This window comes from Dendropsophus ebraccatus, chromosome 14 (assembly GCF_027789765.1).
Source record: "Dendropsophus ebraccatus isolate aDenEbr1 chromosome 14, aDenEbr1.pat, whole genome shotgun sequence".
Classification (NCBI taxonomy): domain Eukaryota; kingdom Metazoa; phylum Chordata; class Amphibia; order Anura; family Hylidae; genus Dendropsophus; species Dendropsophus ebraccatus.
Genome location: NC_091467.1, coordinates 21618982 through 21633542, shown reverse-complemented (window position 1 = coordinate 21633542; position 14561 = coordinate 21618982). Strand labels below are relative to the sequence as shown.

Below are 14561 nucleotides of genomic sequence, written 5' to 3'. Positions count from 1 at the left end.
TTCTTCTTCTTCTTAAGTATCTTCAAGTATCTCTTCTAAGTTCCAGCAGAGCACACTACTAAATTGGGTTGGGGCTCTCCTGACAAACTCCTCTCCACTCTTCTCTTCTTTACTCAGCACTCAACTAAACCAGCACTACCTCAGCACTTCATCATCTCTCAGCACAGATTTAGTGAAAGCAAGTCTTTACCAGTTATCTCTTATCCTATCATCCTGTGTTATGAGAGACTTATCAGTAAAGATGAGTTTATTTATTCAACCAGGACTCGGTAATAATTGCACCAGCACCTATACACACAGGCTACACCGTCCTTGGGTCATTTTCCCCTTTCTGTGGGTGTCGGACCCATCACAACCCAGCAACTCACCAACCCTTAGGGGTCAATACAGCCAGCCACAAAAAACTAAAAGCATGTATAACACCATACCTGTGTGCTGAGTTAGCACTGGCGTCACGACTATACCCCCATTGGCTGAGCTGTATTCAACCACCGACAGAACATCATCCCGGCGGTTGGGCACCACACAGCCCGGTGCACATAATTATCACACCACCACAGTATTACTGACCAACAGCCCAGCTCTGGTTTCAACCCATTGTATTAAGAGATGGAAAAATACCTATGCACCATGGAGGGGGCTCTCAGGCTCAATAACAGCAGTGAGAGATTTAAAATGACCTTGCCATTTCTTTGAAGGGTTAACAAAACTCTAAAAGATTTTAAAAAATCTTTTAAAACACCATGGAAGTGTCATTAAAGGGGTTGTTCACAATTTTTTTCTTTCAGATCAACTAGAAAGTACCAGAGGCTTGTAATTAACATCTATCAAAAAATCTCATGTCTTCCAGTACTTCCAGCTGCTGCATGTCCTGCAGGAAGTGGTGTATTCTTTCTAGTCTGGAGAGCAGGAGAGGTTTTCTATGGGGATTTGCCACTGCTCTGGACAGTTCCTGACATGGACAGAGGTGGCAGCAGAGAGCACTGTTTCAGACTGGAGAAACTACATTACTTCCTGCAGAACATACAGCATCTGATAAGTGCTGGAAGATTCAATATTTTTTAGTAGAAGTAAATTACAAATCTCTGGCACTTTCTGGCACCAATTGATTTGAAAAGAACAATCCTTAACACAGCAATTCACTTACTTTTCCCCCCTGCACTGTGGATGTTTACTTAAACTGCTCAGTAAAATACAACGAACAATACACCCGTGTTATTAGCTTACTTACAGTAGATTACCTAGAACTGTGATCATTTCAAAGGGTTCACTTACTTTTTCTTGCAGTGTGTGTATCCTGATCCTGCCTAACTTTTTTTAATCTACGCATGTATGTTATAATGCCTTAGGATACTGACATTACAGTCAGAATAGGATGAATACCTGAAATGTCCACTATTAGTAGTCTCATATAGTTGGCATGTTCTGAGCTGCGTATCCCCCCGTAGTGCGTGTCGGATGAAAGAGACGGCTCCATCTTGGGCAGGTACCGATGCGTGTGCCAGCCTGGCTTTTACAGGAGACAGCCGGAGGGTAATGTAACACTGTGTGTCAGTATCTGTGTATATGTACATAGATGTGTAATCAATAGCTACAGTATATACTATTTTTTGTATTTTTCCTGTGTGTGACAATACCTGTTTGTGTTTACAAACCAGAGTATATAATATAGATCACTCACTCCAATATATATATATATATGCACCCTACAGGTCAAGACAACTCCTTCTTTGGGGCTACTTCCTGTCTACCTTGTAGTAAGGGCTGCGCCACTTGTGTGGATAGCTCGCCATGCATGGTAAAAGAAGACTGGGCTCTGCGCGTTACTGTGCTGTCATTACAAGCCGCCGGGATGTTAGGCATCTTCTTAAGTATGTTGGTGTCTTACAACTTCCGAGAGAGCAAAGTGAGTCTGTGAATGCGTTTATTTTACCATAAAGTCTTTACGGCCATTTTTTGTTTTGTGGTAATTTTTTTTGTTCATTAAAATCTCCAGGCTTCCAGTATTTTAAATTTAATTATTTATATTTAAAAATCTCTTGCAGTACTTATCAGCTGTTGTATGCCCTGCAGGAAGTGGTGTTTTCTTTCCAGTCTGACACAATGCTCTCTGCTGCCACCTCTGTCCATGTCTGGAAATGTCCAGAGCAGTAGAGGTTTTCTAGTTTTCTATGGGGATTTGCTACTGCTCTGGATAGTTCCTGTCATGGACAGAGGTGGCAGCAGAGAGCACTGTGTCAGAATGGAAAGAATACACCACTTTCTGCAGGACATACAGTAGCTAGTAAGAACTGGAAGACTGGACTTTTTTAAATGAAAGTCATTTACAAATCTATATAACCTTCTGACAGCAATTGATTTGAAAACTATTTTTTTTTTCAGCGGCGTACCCCTTAAAAGAAGACCTATTAACATTTCTGAGGGCATCTCCCTACACAGTCGCATTTGTCGTAATTTTTTTTTTTTTTTGCAGAAATCAATAGTCCAGGCGATTTTAAGAAACGTTGTAATTGGGTTTATTAGCCGAAAAATTAATTTTTATCATGTAAAAGCAGTTCGAAGCTCTCCCACCTGTCTTCATTGTTCTCCTATGGAGAAAGCTAAATAAAAGACCAGAACAGGACAACACAGAGTTAATCTATGAATACCTCACCCTTTATCTCCTCTGACAGTCACCACTAACCTCTCTGAGCTCTGATTACAGCTGTCACCCAGCTCCGTGCCTGTAATCCTCTGTTCTCAGCTTTCTGCTGTCGGCTAACTCCCTCCTCCCTCCTCCCCCTCCCCTCTGGGTACGTCTGATGCAACTAGTCACAATTTCCTGATTTTTTGCAGTGAATGGAAAAGAGGAAGGAGGGGGGGACCTGGGAAAAGGCTTTTTGAATGCAGATAATGGCATATTTGGCTAATAAACCCAATTACAAAGTTTCTTGAAATCGCCTGGACTATTGATTTCTGCAAAAAAAAAAAAGAAAAAAGACAGTGACTCTTTAAGTACTTGCATTTGAAACAATTTTGGAGCATATTTTTTAGAGGTCTGTGCTATTACTCTTGAAAATAAGCTAAAGTGTTGCTGTCATTTGCAGTTACTGTACTTTTGACATATCAAAACTTACTGAATGCATTAGGGGTCCCAGGAGATAGACCTGGTGCTATCCTAATATATAGCCAGCTCCACTCCCCGGCTGGCTGAACATCAAGCTCCGTCTGATTTGATTGACAGCGAAGTAGAGATGCTCACTGCCGGCCATCCCTATTAGAATGACAACGTGTCTCAAGAGTGAGACCCGCTGTGATCAGTAACTTTTGCCATGTCAATATAGTAAATCTGCTAGATTACCTCAATTATCGTGCAGCCGGAGATCACTAGTGATGCCTGTGCAGCCCCGGCTTTAATATAGTACATATGTTACCTCTCCACGCTTCCCGGTGTCTGTCTTCTCCATGCTCCCCGCAGCCGCCGGTGCAATTTCAGAGCAGTCTCTGCAGTGACAAGCTGCTCAGCCAATCACTGGCCGCATTGGTCCCGTCCTGGTCAGTGATTGGCTAAGCAGCCCGTCACTTAAGAGACCGCTCTGAAGTTGCACTGGCGGCTGTGCTGTACGTGGAAAAGACAGAAGACACTGGGGAGTGTGGAGAGGCAGCAGATGATTTTAGGCCAGGACCTAAAGAAACAATCCCATTGTCATCAGCTGATTGCTGTCTTTATTACACAGAGCAATAATCTGCCAAATCGGCCTGATTCTGCAGATTATCGCTTCGTGTAATAGGCCTTACTTCAAGTAACTGGACAGGCATGATGGGAATTGTAGTTTTGCAATGGCTGGAGGGCGGCAAGTTTGACACCTCTGATCTATGGAGCCTGTCTCTTACATTGAGGCAAAGAGAACAGTGAGCCGGGATGGGAAACACTCAGCCAAGCGCTTCTCCTGGCTTGTTTTAACAATTGGTGCGGATCTGAACACTCAGACCCCAACCAACAGGGAGGGATAACAGAGGTACAGACAAGATTCAAAGGAAAGGTGCTCTAGAATTGTTATTTCATAGGGAATGCAAGTATTTATTAAACCAGACTTGTCACAAAGGCTAACAGGTCTTCTTCAAGGGGAATGTGTTATCAGAATATAAACTATTCTTTAAGGGTACAAACCCACTTGCCAGATCTGCAGCGAGTCTCCTTGCTGCGTTTTTGCAGGGAGACTCGCTGCAGATCCTGGCCCTATACTTTCATTAGCAGAGAAACTCGCAGCAGGGATATACATCCCTGCTGCGATTTTGTCTGCAGCCCTCCCCATTAACCCCCTAGCCGCCGGACATTATACATTACCGGGTCCCCGTTCCTGCTTGCTTCGGGGCTCCCGGTGTCTTCACGGCCCGTCCGGCCAATCAGTGCTCCGCGGCGGGGCAGCGCACTGATTGGCCGGGCGGAACGTGTCGGGAGCCGCCGAAGCAAGCAGGAGCGGGGACCTGGTAATGTATATCCTGCCCGCCCCCCCTGCAGCCCCAATCGCCCCCGCAGCCCCGATCGCCCCCCACACCCCCCGGCCGCATGATCGCCCCCCGCACCCCCTGGCCGTGCGATCGCCCCCGTAGCCCCCGGCCGCACGATCGCGGCCGGGGGGTGATCATGCGGCCGGGGGGTGCGGGGGGCGATCATGCGGCCGGGGGCTGGGGGCGATCGGGGCTGCAGGAGGGGGGGGGGGGCGGGCAGGATATACATTACCAGGTCCCCGCTCCTGCTTGCTTCGGCGGCTCCCGGCACGTTCCGCCCGGCCAATCAGTGCGCTGCCCCGCCGCAGCGCACTGATTGGCCGGGCGGGCCGTGAACACACCGGGAGCCCCGAAGCAAGCAGGAACGGGGACCCGGTAATGTATAATGTCCGGCGGCTAGGGGGTTAATGGGGAGGGCTGCAGACAAAATCGCAGCAGGGATGTACATCCCTGCTGCGAGTTTCTCTGCTAATGAAAGTATAGGGCCGGGATCTGCAGCGAGTCTCCCTGCAAAAACGCAGCAAGGAGACTCGCTGCAGATCCAGCAAGTGGGTTTCTACCCTAAAGGGGTTATCCAGCGCTACACAAACATGGCCACTTTCTTCCAGAGACAGCACCACTCTTGTCTCCACTTCAGGTGCAGTTAGAAAACCTGCAGGTGGAACCGAGTTAGAAAACCTGCACCCAAACTGGAAACATGAGTGGTGCTGTCCCTGAAGAAAGTGTTTGTAGCGCTGAATAACCCTTTTTAATCAAGTTTATTTTTTTTTTGTTTTTTTTATGGTAGAGATTTTTTGGGTGTTTTTCAAATTTTCTATTTTACTACCTATATTATAAAATAATCCTTAAATCTTTCAGTTTTCATTCTAGCAATTAGGCTTAGACATTGTTTTCTGTACAGATCCTGTTAAAGCAGTGACCTCCTTATCATCACAGACAGGATTACAGTGATAGGTGACATTGGTATATAAATAGGACAAGAAAGGAAATTCACAATAGCTGAAGCTCAGCCTCCCCCTTCCTGTAAGAATGACATCTGCAGAGGTTACAAAGCATGCCTAGAAAATTATCCCCATTTATGTGAATAGGGCATAAGCTACACTACTGTGTCTACTATGCCCTTGTGGGTTGCTGTAAAGCATATCTGTTTAACATAGCTCAGGCAATATGTCTGCCACAATAATTAAAAATTACAAACAGGAAACAGAAATTAGATAACACATTTTGGTAATTGTTATGCAATTGTGAATGCACCAGTTGGAGTAGTGATTGTTTTATCTTTTTCCACGGCCTGGTCAGAGCCGGCGCGGAGATCACAGTGGCACGATTCACTTTTCAAAACACCACCCAGTCCCTGCAATCGGCTCATGTGCACCGGCCCGCTCTATGCACTGGAGGTGGGCCTGGCGCCTCCAGTGTAATGATATCGCCTCTCCTCGGTGACACGCCTCCATTAGAATTAAGTCTGGGTTTATTACCAATGGGAGGGGATATCATTACACTGGGGGTGCCAGGCCCGCCTCCAGTGCACAGAGACGGCCAATGCACATGAAGAAAACCGGCGCCGTTCACAGTAACCAAGCAGCATTTAGAAAAATTAACCACGCCACTGGGATCTCCATACCAACACCAACTAAATATTGAAAAGACAAACAAAAATTAACTACTCCGACTGGTACATTCGCTTTAGTTAGATTATAGAAATGTTGGCTCTAAACAGTAAAAAAAAATAAAATCATCTCTAAATATTGTCATGTCGATGCCTGATCACACTGACGTATTTCTATATTGTTGTGTTACACATGGCTAAATTCCAAGATCTTTCTAATGCCGAAGCAAATCCTTACCCTAGCCATAGTCGACGACTGCACGTTGATTATAATTAGTACTGAAGGGGTTTTCACTTCGGTATATGGACCACCATATGTAGACTGTTGTTAAGGAACAGCTGGATTGCCAAGAGGTTGTTCATCTATGTCCTAAGACATCTTCTTCCCGAGAAATAACACCTGCATCTTGTCTCTTTCCATACAGAGGATTCGAGCCTCAGGCCTTCTCCTCCTGGAGACCATCCTTTTCGGGTCACTGCTTCTCTACTTCCCAGTGAGTTAATAATTATTATTATTTTTTTTTTTTAAAAGATCTGCCGTAATACATAAGCCTAGGAAGAGTTCATGGTTTTCCTTTGGATTGCAGGTATTTATCGTGTATTTTAAACCAGGCGTGTTTCGTTGCATGGCACTCCGATGGGTCCGTCTTCTTGGGTTCTGTATTGTATATGGAACCATTATATTAAAGCTGTACAGGTAAGATTGTAGAGAACATTATTTTAGTTGGGCACATATCTTATTACTGACTAATATAGTGTAATCAATACATTAAAACAGGGTAATGAAAGTTTTCCTATCGAGGACGGCCCAGCGGGTGCCCTACATGACAAGTGCCCGATTATTACGCATGCTGTGCATCATCTTGGCGGTTTGTATCTGGTTCCTTGTGGGATGGACAGTAGGGACACTGGAGAATTTGCAAAGAGGTGTTCCTGTGGTCATCCGCACACAAACACAAGAAGGGCTGATCTTTTACACATGTGATTATGATCGATGGGACTATATGATGTCTCTGGGTGAGTCCTGTGATTTTTATTTGATACTATGGGCAATGAACCAGGAGATGAGTTACCTTTGCAGGAGTAGTGTAAGGTGATATGAAGTGCTGAGAGCTTGATCTGTAGCCCAATGTGAAGCTGTTCTCTCTTCACAGCTGAGTTGCTCTTCCTCTGTTGGGGCAGTTACCTGTGTTATGGAGCTCGAACAGTGCCCTCCGCTTTTCATGAGCCACGTTACATGGGACTAGCCATACATAATGAGATGCTTATATCCACTGCGTTCCATATTCTCAGGTAAGACATGCACCAAGGTGCAAGTAAATGTCATTATTTTTCAACTTCACTCCATGGTATTTGCATCAGTTTTTGGAAAATTACTTAAAGGGAATCTGTCAGCACCAAGGCCCTACCTTAGGTGCTGTCAGTGTGCTATAGCTGGCAGTCCCCTAGTGAGCATGGTGCTTGTAGTGGAGTGAATTATGTACAATCGCAGGTTTCCTTCTGAAATAAAGAGTCAAAGAGGAGTTCCACCCCTTCTTTTTTTATGAATAATCAATGCTGCCCGGCCTCCTGCTCACTCAGCTGTCAGCCAGTGTCTCTGATTGCAGATCAGTCCTCTGTAGGCAGTTTATGGCTGAAAGAAACAATCAGATATAGTTGAATCTCTGAGCCCAAATGTGTTGGAGCTGTGGTCTAGGGGTAAGTCACCTGTCTAGAGACCTTCAGCAGGTCTTTCTTTGGTTCTTTTGTTTTAAAAAGTGCAAAGAATTCCCGATCAGGTCTAATTAAGTTTTAAAATTTATTTTTTAATACAATAATGCGAAAAATACAAATTAAATCTATATTTTTTTTTATTTTTAGTTTTCATCATTGTATTAAAAACTAAACTAATTTGGACCTGCACTGTTAACCCATTAGGGACCAAGGACGTAACTGTACGTCCTTTTGTTGTGGTGCATTGCCGCTCAAGGATGTACAGTTACGTCCTGGGATGAAACGGGCGCAGGAGCTGCACCTGTGCCATCCCGCAGCTGTTCCTGGCTGTCAGTGATAGCCAGGCACCCGCTGCATCTGCTACGACCCGCGCAGAGCATGGATCGCGGCAGTTAACACTATAAGTGCTGCAATCAGGTTGATCGCAGGACTTGTAGTGTGAAACAGAGAGAGAATCTTCCCTCTATTCCCATCGGGGCAGTGCAGAAGCGATCGCACGGCCCCGATGGTTGCTATAACACTAGGAGGCTTCCCTGAAGCCTCCTGTGTCATAGCTACGGTGGCTGAGCCTGTTCAGCTTTGCCTGTTTTACAGGCACATTACAATGCAATGCAGATCTGCAGATAGTAATGTCTCCATGGTAGGACAGTAAAATAAAGTATTACAGTAAATAAAACACACACAGAAATAAATAAAGTGCAAAACACCTAAAATCCACATAGCCCCAAATGCTATAATAAATGTAAAAAAATAATAATAATAAACTACACATATTTAGTATTGCAGCATGTGTAATGATGCTGGCAATAAAATTATTGCATAACTAAACCCGCACGGTGACCACAGGAAATAAAAAATGAAAATAAATAATTTTGTTATTTTTTTAAGAACTGTGGGCATTTTTCACACCCAAATTTTACGGATATCGGCCAAACTTTACCACTAATCTAAAGTACAATATGTCACGAGAAAACAGTCTTAGAATTGCTAGGATAAGTTAAAATATCATGGAGGTATAACCACATAAAGTGAGACTGGTCAGATTTCAAAAATGGGCTCTGGGCCTCAAGGCATTATCTGGACCTGTCCAGAAGGGATTAAAATTTGATACAATAAAAAATAAAAATAGAAAAAAATAAAGTCCTATATTTCATTTCCATCAGGGGATTCAAACCAAAGAAAGACCTGCTGGTGTTCTCTAGGCAGATGATTTACCCCTAGACAACAGCTTCTACACAGGTTAGGCCATTCAACTATATCTGATTGCAGATCAGTCCTGTTTTGACAGATACTGACTGATAGCTGAGCGAGCAGGAGACTGGGCAGAATTAATTATTCATGAAGAAGAGGGAGGAGGAAGCAGTGGTGAGGTGTACCAGAGTGCACCACGAACAATGCGCCTCAACCCCTCTTTGATACTTCATTACAGTAGGAGACGTGAGATTGTGAATAATTTACTCCCCCGACACATTACCAAAAGGTACCATGCTCACTAGGGGACTGACAGCTACCAGTGGTAGGGCCCTGGAGCTAACAGATTCCCTTTAAAACTAGTTTTTGTTATGTACCTAAAAAGCATGGTTTGTTAGTATGCATGGTTTTTTATCATTACCACCATCCAATATCAATTGTAGCATGATATGCAATGCAAAATTCACAACCCCCGTGACAGTCTGTTACACTGTCTTCTTCACTCTAGGTTTGTTATGGTCCCATCACTCCATCCGGATTGGACACTTCTTCTCTTCTTCATTCACACACATGGAACAGTCACAATGACACTCACCTTGATGTTTGTCCCCAAGGTAATTCATGATATTTGTGTTCATCCATTTATATAGAAGATGTTCTCTCGCCAGATCCCAATGTAAGCGGCTGTGTTAGTTCTTGCATGCAGGAGGTCCTCCAAGAGAAGAGATCGCTGAGGTGTACGAAGACGAACTGGACCTAAGACGCTCTAGATCCAACCTAAATAGCAGCATCACATCAGCCTGGAGCGAGCACAGCCTGGACCCTGATGACATCAGAGTAAGTGGGACCTAGATAAAGAGCTGTGTATGTTAGAAGTTAGAATACAAGGGTGGAATTCAGATCATCACCCCAACATGTGATGTCTTCTCTATTGTGTTGTTCACTTTTCTTTTCTTCTCCATTTGGCCCAGACTGCCAGGAAGTCTTCCAGCTATGTCTGAACTTTGTAGATTTTGCTGCTCAGAGGTCTTTGTCTCTTCACCATTTTCGCTAGCTATAAATACTGCATCACACAAAAAATAATACTTTTACAAGATGCGTCCTTAAAGGAATGTACATTTAAATTTGCTGACCTATCCACAGGATAGGCCATCAAAGTCTGATTGTCAGAGTAAAGAAACCCAGCACCCCTGATGATCAGTTGTTTGCCAGAACCATGGCTCAGGTGCATACACATGAATAGCCGGAACCTTGGTGACAGTGGTGACACTGGGTTAGTTCAGTGCAGCACCCATTGAAAAGATTGCTGGCTGTGCTGCAGTAGTAGCCCAGCACTAGCACCACTCAAATGAATGAAGCCACCTTTTTCTTCACTCTGTAATGCAGGGAGGGTTAATCTGAGGTCAAGTTGCAGGTGACCTCACTGTGATTAACCTGCCCGGCATTACAGAGTGCAAAAACAGCCAGCCAGTAAAACTGTTTTTACATGAGCCATCTTGGAAGGGAGGGGGGAGGTGGGGAAGGAGACTGAAAAGATAATGTATGCAATAAATTTTTAGATTATGTTCACATTGAATTCCGCCTGCCTTAGGGGCCAATTCGGCCGATGATCGCTCGGTGGAATAGAGAAAACGATGAGCCGATGATCGTGTCATAGGCTGATCGTTTATTTAGGCCCAAACCAAAAATCATCGGTCACCCACCGCGCATCGCTGCGTGGAATAGCGGCGGGCGACCGGCAATTTAAGAAGCAGCATACATTACCTAGCAGGGCTTCTCCTCCGCTCCGTCTTCATCCCGGTCCCGCGGCGCAGCATCAGCTTCGGTGCGGCCTGACTGAGCTGTCAGACCGCTCAGCCAATCACAGGCCGGGACCGCCGTGGCCAGTGATTGGTTGAGCGGTCTGACAGCTCAGTCAGGAAGCTCTGGAGTAGATGCTGCGCCACGGGACCCGGGGGGGGGGGGGAAGACGGAGCAGAGGAGAAGCCCTGCTAGGTAATGTATGCTGCAAGGGCTGCAAGGACATTGGTAACGATGTCCCTGCAGCCCTCGCTAAACGATCATCGGGCCGTTAAATAGGCCCAGTAAACAAGCAGATCGGCGCTCATTTACATTGTTGATCGGCCTGTGGAATAGGGCCCTTAGTGTGTCATTGGACTGCCTCGCGCATCAATACTTTGAGCTGAGATGTACGAGGCATCCCATTGACACACTGAGGCAGGCGGGATTCCGCATCAGAGGCTCCGCTGCGGAATTCTGCCTGTTTTACTCAGTTTGAACGCGACCCTTAGTCTCCAGTACGAGGGGATGATTTAGCATGTATTTTACCCGATCGGATAACCCCTTTAATCTTTGTCCAATTTATAAGTAGAAGATAATGAATACACATTGTCACACAGTCCTAACAAATTGTTGCCTTTAACATTCTTATTGGCAGGATGAGCTGAAGAAACTTTATGCCCAGCTGGAAGTCCACAAGACAAAGAAAATGACTCTAAACAATCCCCACCTGCAGAAGAAACGCAGCTCCCGAAGGGGACTTGGTCGATCCATCATTCGACGGATCACCGAAACCCCAGATTCGAAGCAAAGTGGACGCGAGGAACGTGAAGGATCGCCAGGTTCGACCGGTGGACAAAGGCGGAGGCAACAGGACAGCAGTAGTGTTAAACTGCGTGAGGAGTCTTTGAGACAGAGAGTTCTTTCCTTAAGAAAGTCACACAGCACTTATGACCACATGCAAGAATCCAAGGATGCGGGAGCTACTTCCCCACGACTGGAAAGCTCAGCGCGGGACGCCTCGCTACGAGACTCCCTCATGAGACGGAATCTTGCTCGCAATGTATCGCTACGTTCACGAAATGACTCTCTTCGTCAGGCCCCCTTGGTTTGTAAATCTCTTAGTGCCCACAATCTACTAGCTGATAAAAAGCCATTGAGTGTACAGCCCGGCACTCTACAGAAATCCCATAGCATGATGGGAAGTGCTAGAGGAAAGGGACCACTTACAGATGTGCCCACTGAGCGAACAATGGAAGGAAGCCGAAACCCTCTATTGGGTGGGAGCTTTGACAAAGCAGAAGTATGCCCGTGGGAAGTTCAGGAGCTCCCATCGCAGTCTGAAAATCGGTCACAGAAGCATGTCACCTATGCACCAGGAAAATGCAGTAGCTTGGATAGCTCTCATTCATCAGGAAAGCCCCATGGTTCACGAGTAAAGAAGGGAGAGGTAGGAGGGAAGCATTATAGTTTGGGAAGTAGTGAAGATGCTAAGAGTCCAGAGGAGGGTCATCAATGTCGGAAACAAAATGAGACTGGGAGTTCTCCTCCTTTAACCATTAGGCCTGGAACAGTCCAAAGTGAAGAAGGGCCAGCAACCAAAGGCTTAGTGTCAACAGGTTCAGTAGTGAGGAAGCCAGTAGAGTCAGTAGAAACTGTAAGACCACCATACAAGAATACCCTAAAAAGTTTGGTTCTTGCAGTCAGGGCATTTAAAGGAACCGCAGTGTTAAAAGAGAACAAGGAGAGGATGAAGCAAGCCGTGGAGGGAACTGCAGATGCAAATAAACAGCTGCTTGAAGAGATTTGTCCGTGGGAAACAGAAACCAATTATACACCAGACAAGAAACAAAAACCCCCTCCGCTCAACATGGTGGAAAAGAAAGGGTCTATGTGTTCCTCCCCACAGCCAAACAAAAGTATAGACATCCAGGTAAAACAAGAAGAGGAATATTCTACTCCAAAAGCCTCTAAACATACCCCTCAGGCCAGCCGGCTAGAAAGAATGAGCCAGCTGAGGGAAGCAGTATGCCCTTGGGAAAGCATGGAGGGTCCTAGGGATGCTCCACAAAAATCAAACAGCGTGGAAAGTAGAAGAAGTGAAATATGTCCATGGGAGAGTACGGACAGCGAGGGTCCAGGGGGTCCCCTCAGTCAGTCAGGCAGCAACCTATCTTTCCATAGCCCTTCAGCAGAAGGTAAAAAAGGTCATAATGAAAATGTATGGGAAGGTGAGGAGAAAAATATGAGAACAGAGATCTGTCCTTGGGAAAAGAAGAACACAGAACGAGCAAGAAAAGATATATGTCCATGGGAAGCAGATGATGAGGTATTGGAGATGGGAGGCTTCAGTAGTAGCAAGCTTGCCATGAAACTAGAAGTACTTGGCAAGCAGAGAGATGCAGTGTGTCCTTGGGAGAGCGAAGAATCCGGAGGTTCTCCTGGTGTACTCAGCCAGTCACAGAGTAAGACATTCGATGGGTGTCCCGTCCAGTCTAAAACATCGGATAGTTTAGATTTGGAAGCAAGAAGGGGCGAGATATGTCCTTGGGAAAGCCTAGATTCTGAAGGAACTCCTGCCACTATGAGTCAGTCCCAGAGTCACAGCTGGGGACCTCCTTCAAAGGCAATGGATGAAACATCTACCTGGGATTCCTCCCAGGCTAGCAGGCCTTCGAAGAGTGCGCTAGTGAAGTCGCAGAGTAAACAGGATTCCTTAAGCAGTTGGTCAAGCGAGGATCCTCGACCACTGACCAAAACTATGAGCAAGAGCGAAAGCCGTATAGGTGACCTCTATGGCTCTGAAGCCAACGCAAAGCACGACCGGCGATGTCACTACTCTCTAGTAGAAAAAAGTAAGAGGTGTTCGGATGAGCCGGAGGGCAGTGTAAACAACACATTGAATACAGAGAGACAAAATGCAGAGGCTGCAGGGGTGGAAAAGCCAAACAAACTGGCGGAGATCTGTCCCTGGGAAGTGCTTGAAGAACCCGCCGAAGACAAAGAGACAGAGGTCCCGGCTAGCAAAGCTGATGTGTGTCCATGGGACTTTCAATAAAGTAAAAAGAAGCTAAATAGCCTAGAAGGTTCTGAATGTGAAAGTTACAATAGGAACAAATTGTGTGAGAGGTAGAATTTAAAGGTGAGCGTGATGAAGCAGGGATAAGTGTGTGAGTTTTCCTCGGAAATGGATGTGTGAGTATAGGAGCAACGGAGAATATTACAATAAAGTTTTCATTTTAAGATACATTTTAAAATATCGGAAAAAAATGAAATTGTTCTGCCTGACAAAAGTTATGGCGTACATTTGATCCTTTGTCTGTGCCCAAATCTACAAATAAAAAAAGTCTTTCTTTTACTTCCCTGGTCTCCCACGTTATACATACAGTAATTTATTTATAGCAAGGATGGGGATTCGGCCCTCCAGCTGCTGCAAAACTAACATTCCCATCATGCCTGGACAGCCATAGCTAAAGCTTCATCTGTCCAGGCATGATGGGGGTTGTAGTTCATCTGTCCATCCCTGATTTAAAGTGACAATAGTTGATTACAAAAAAAAAAAAATCACAAAGAATTAGCAATGTCAGCAATTGGCATTGATTCAGACGAGTGTAAATTTGTTCTCAATAGGGACAGTGGAAGTAAAGGCCTTATTACATGGGCCGAAATATCTGCCAAATCAGTCGGATGTCGCACCATGTATTTAGGCCAGCATCAGCCAATACGCACAGGCCAGCTGACTGCTCAATTTCGACTCTGCTGTCAGCCACACATCTCC

The 14561-nt window shown here is 45.3% G+C and overlaps 1 protein-coding gene across 1 annotated transcript in view; it reads left to right on the top strand.

The window, feature by feature from the left end:
- Window positions 1-14104, top strand: part of GPR179 (G protein-coupled receptor 179) — a 30258-nt gene extending 16154 nt beyond the window's left edge. Inside the window, exons 3-11 of the mRNA XM_069953233.1 lie at window positions 1449-1533; window positions 1713-1906; window positions 6526-6594; window positions 6688-6797; window positions 6879-7117; window positions 7255-7393; window positions 9513-9618; window positions 9698-9841; window positions 11442-14104. Of these exons, the coding sequence (XP_069809334.1) occupies window positions 1449-1533; window positions 1713-1906; window positions 6526-6594; window positions 6688-6797; window positions 6879-7117; window positions 7255-7393; window positions 9513-9618; window positions 9698-9841; window positions 11442-13841 (3486 nt within the window). The 3' untranslated portion in view covers window positions 13842-14104. The remainder of the gene's footprint in view (window positions 1-1448; window positions 1534-1712; window positions 1907-6525; window positions 6595-6687; window positions 6798-6878; window positions 7118-7254; window positions 7394-9512; window positions 9619-9697; window positions 9842-11441) is intronic.
- The last annotated feature ends 457 nt before the right edge of the window (window positions 14105-14561 follow it).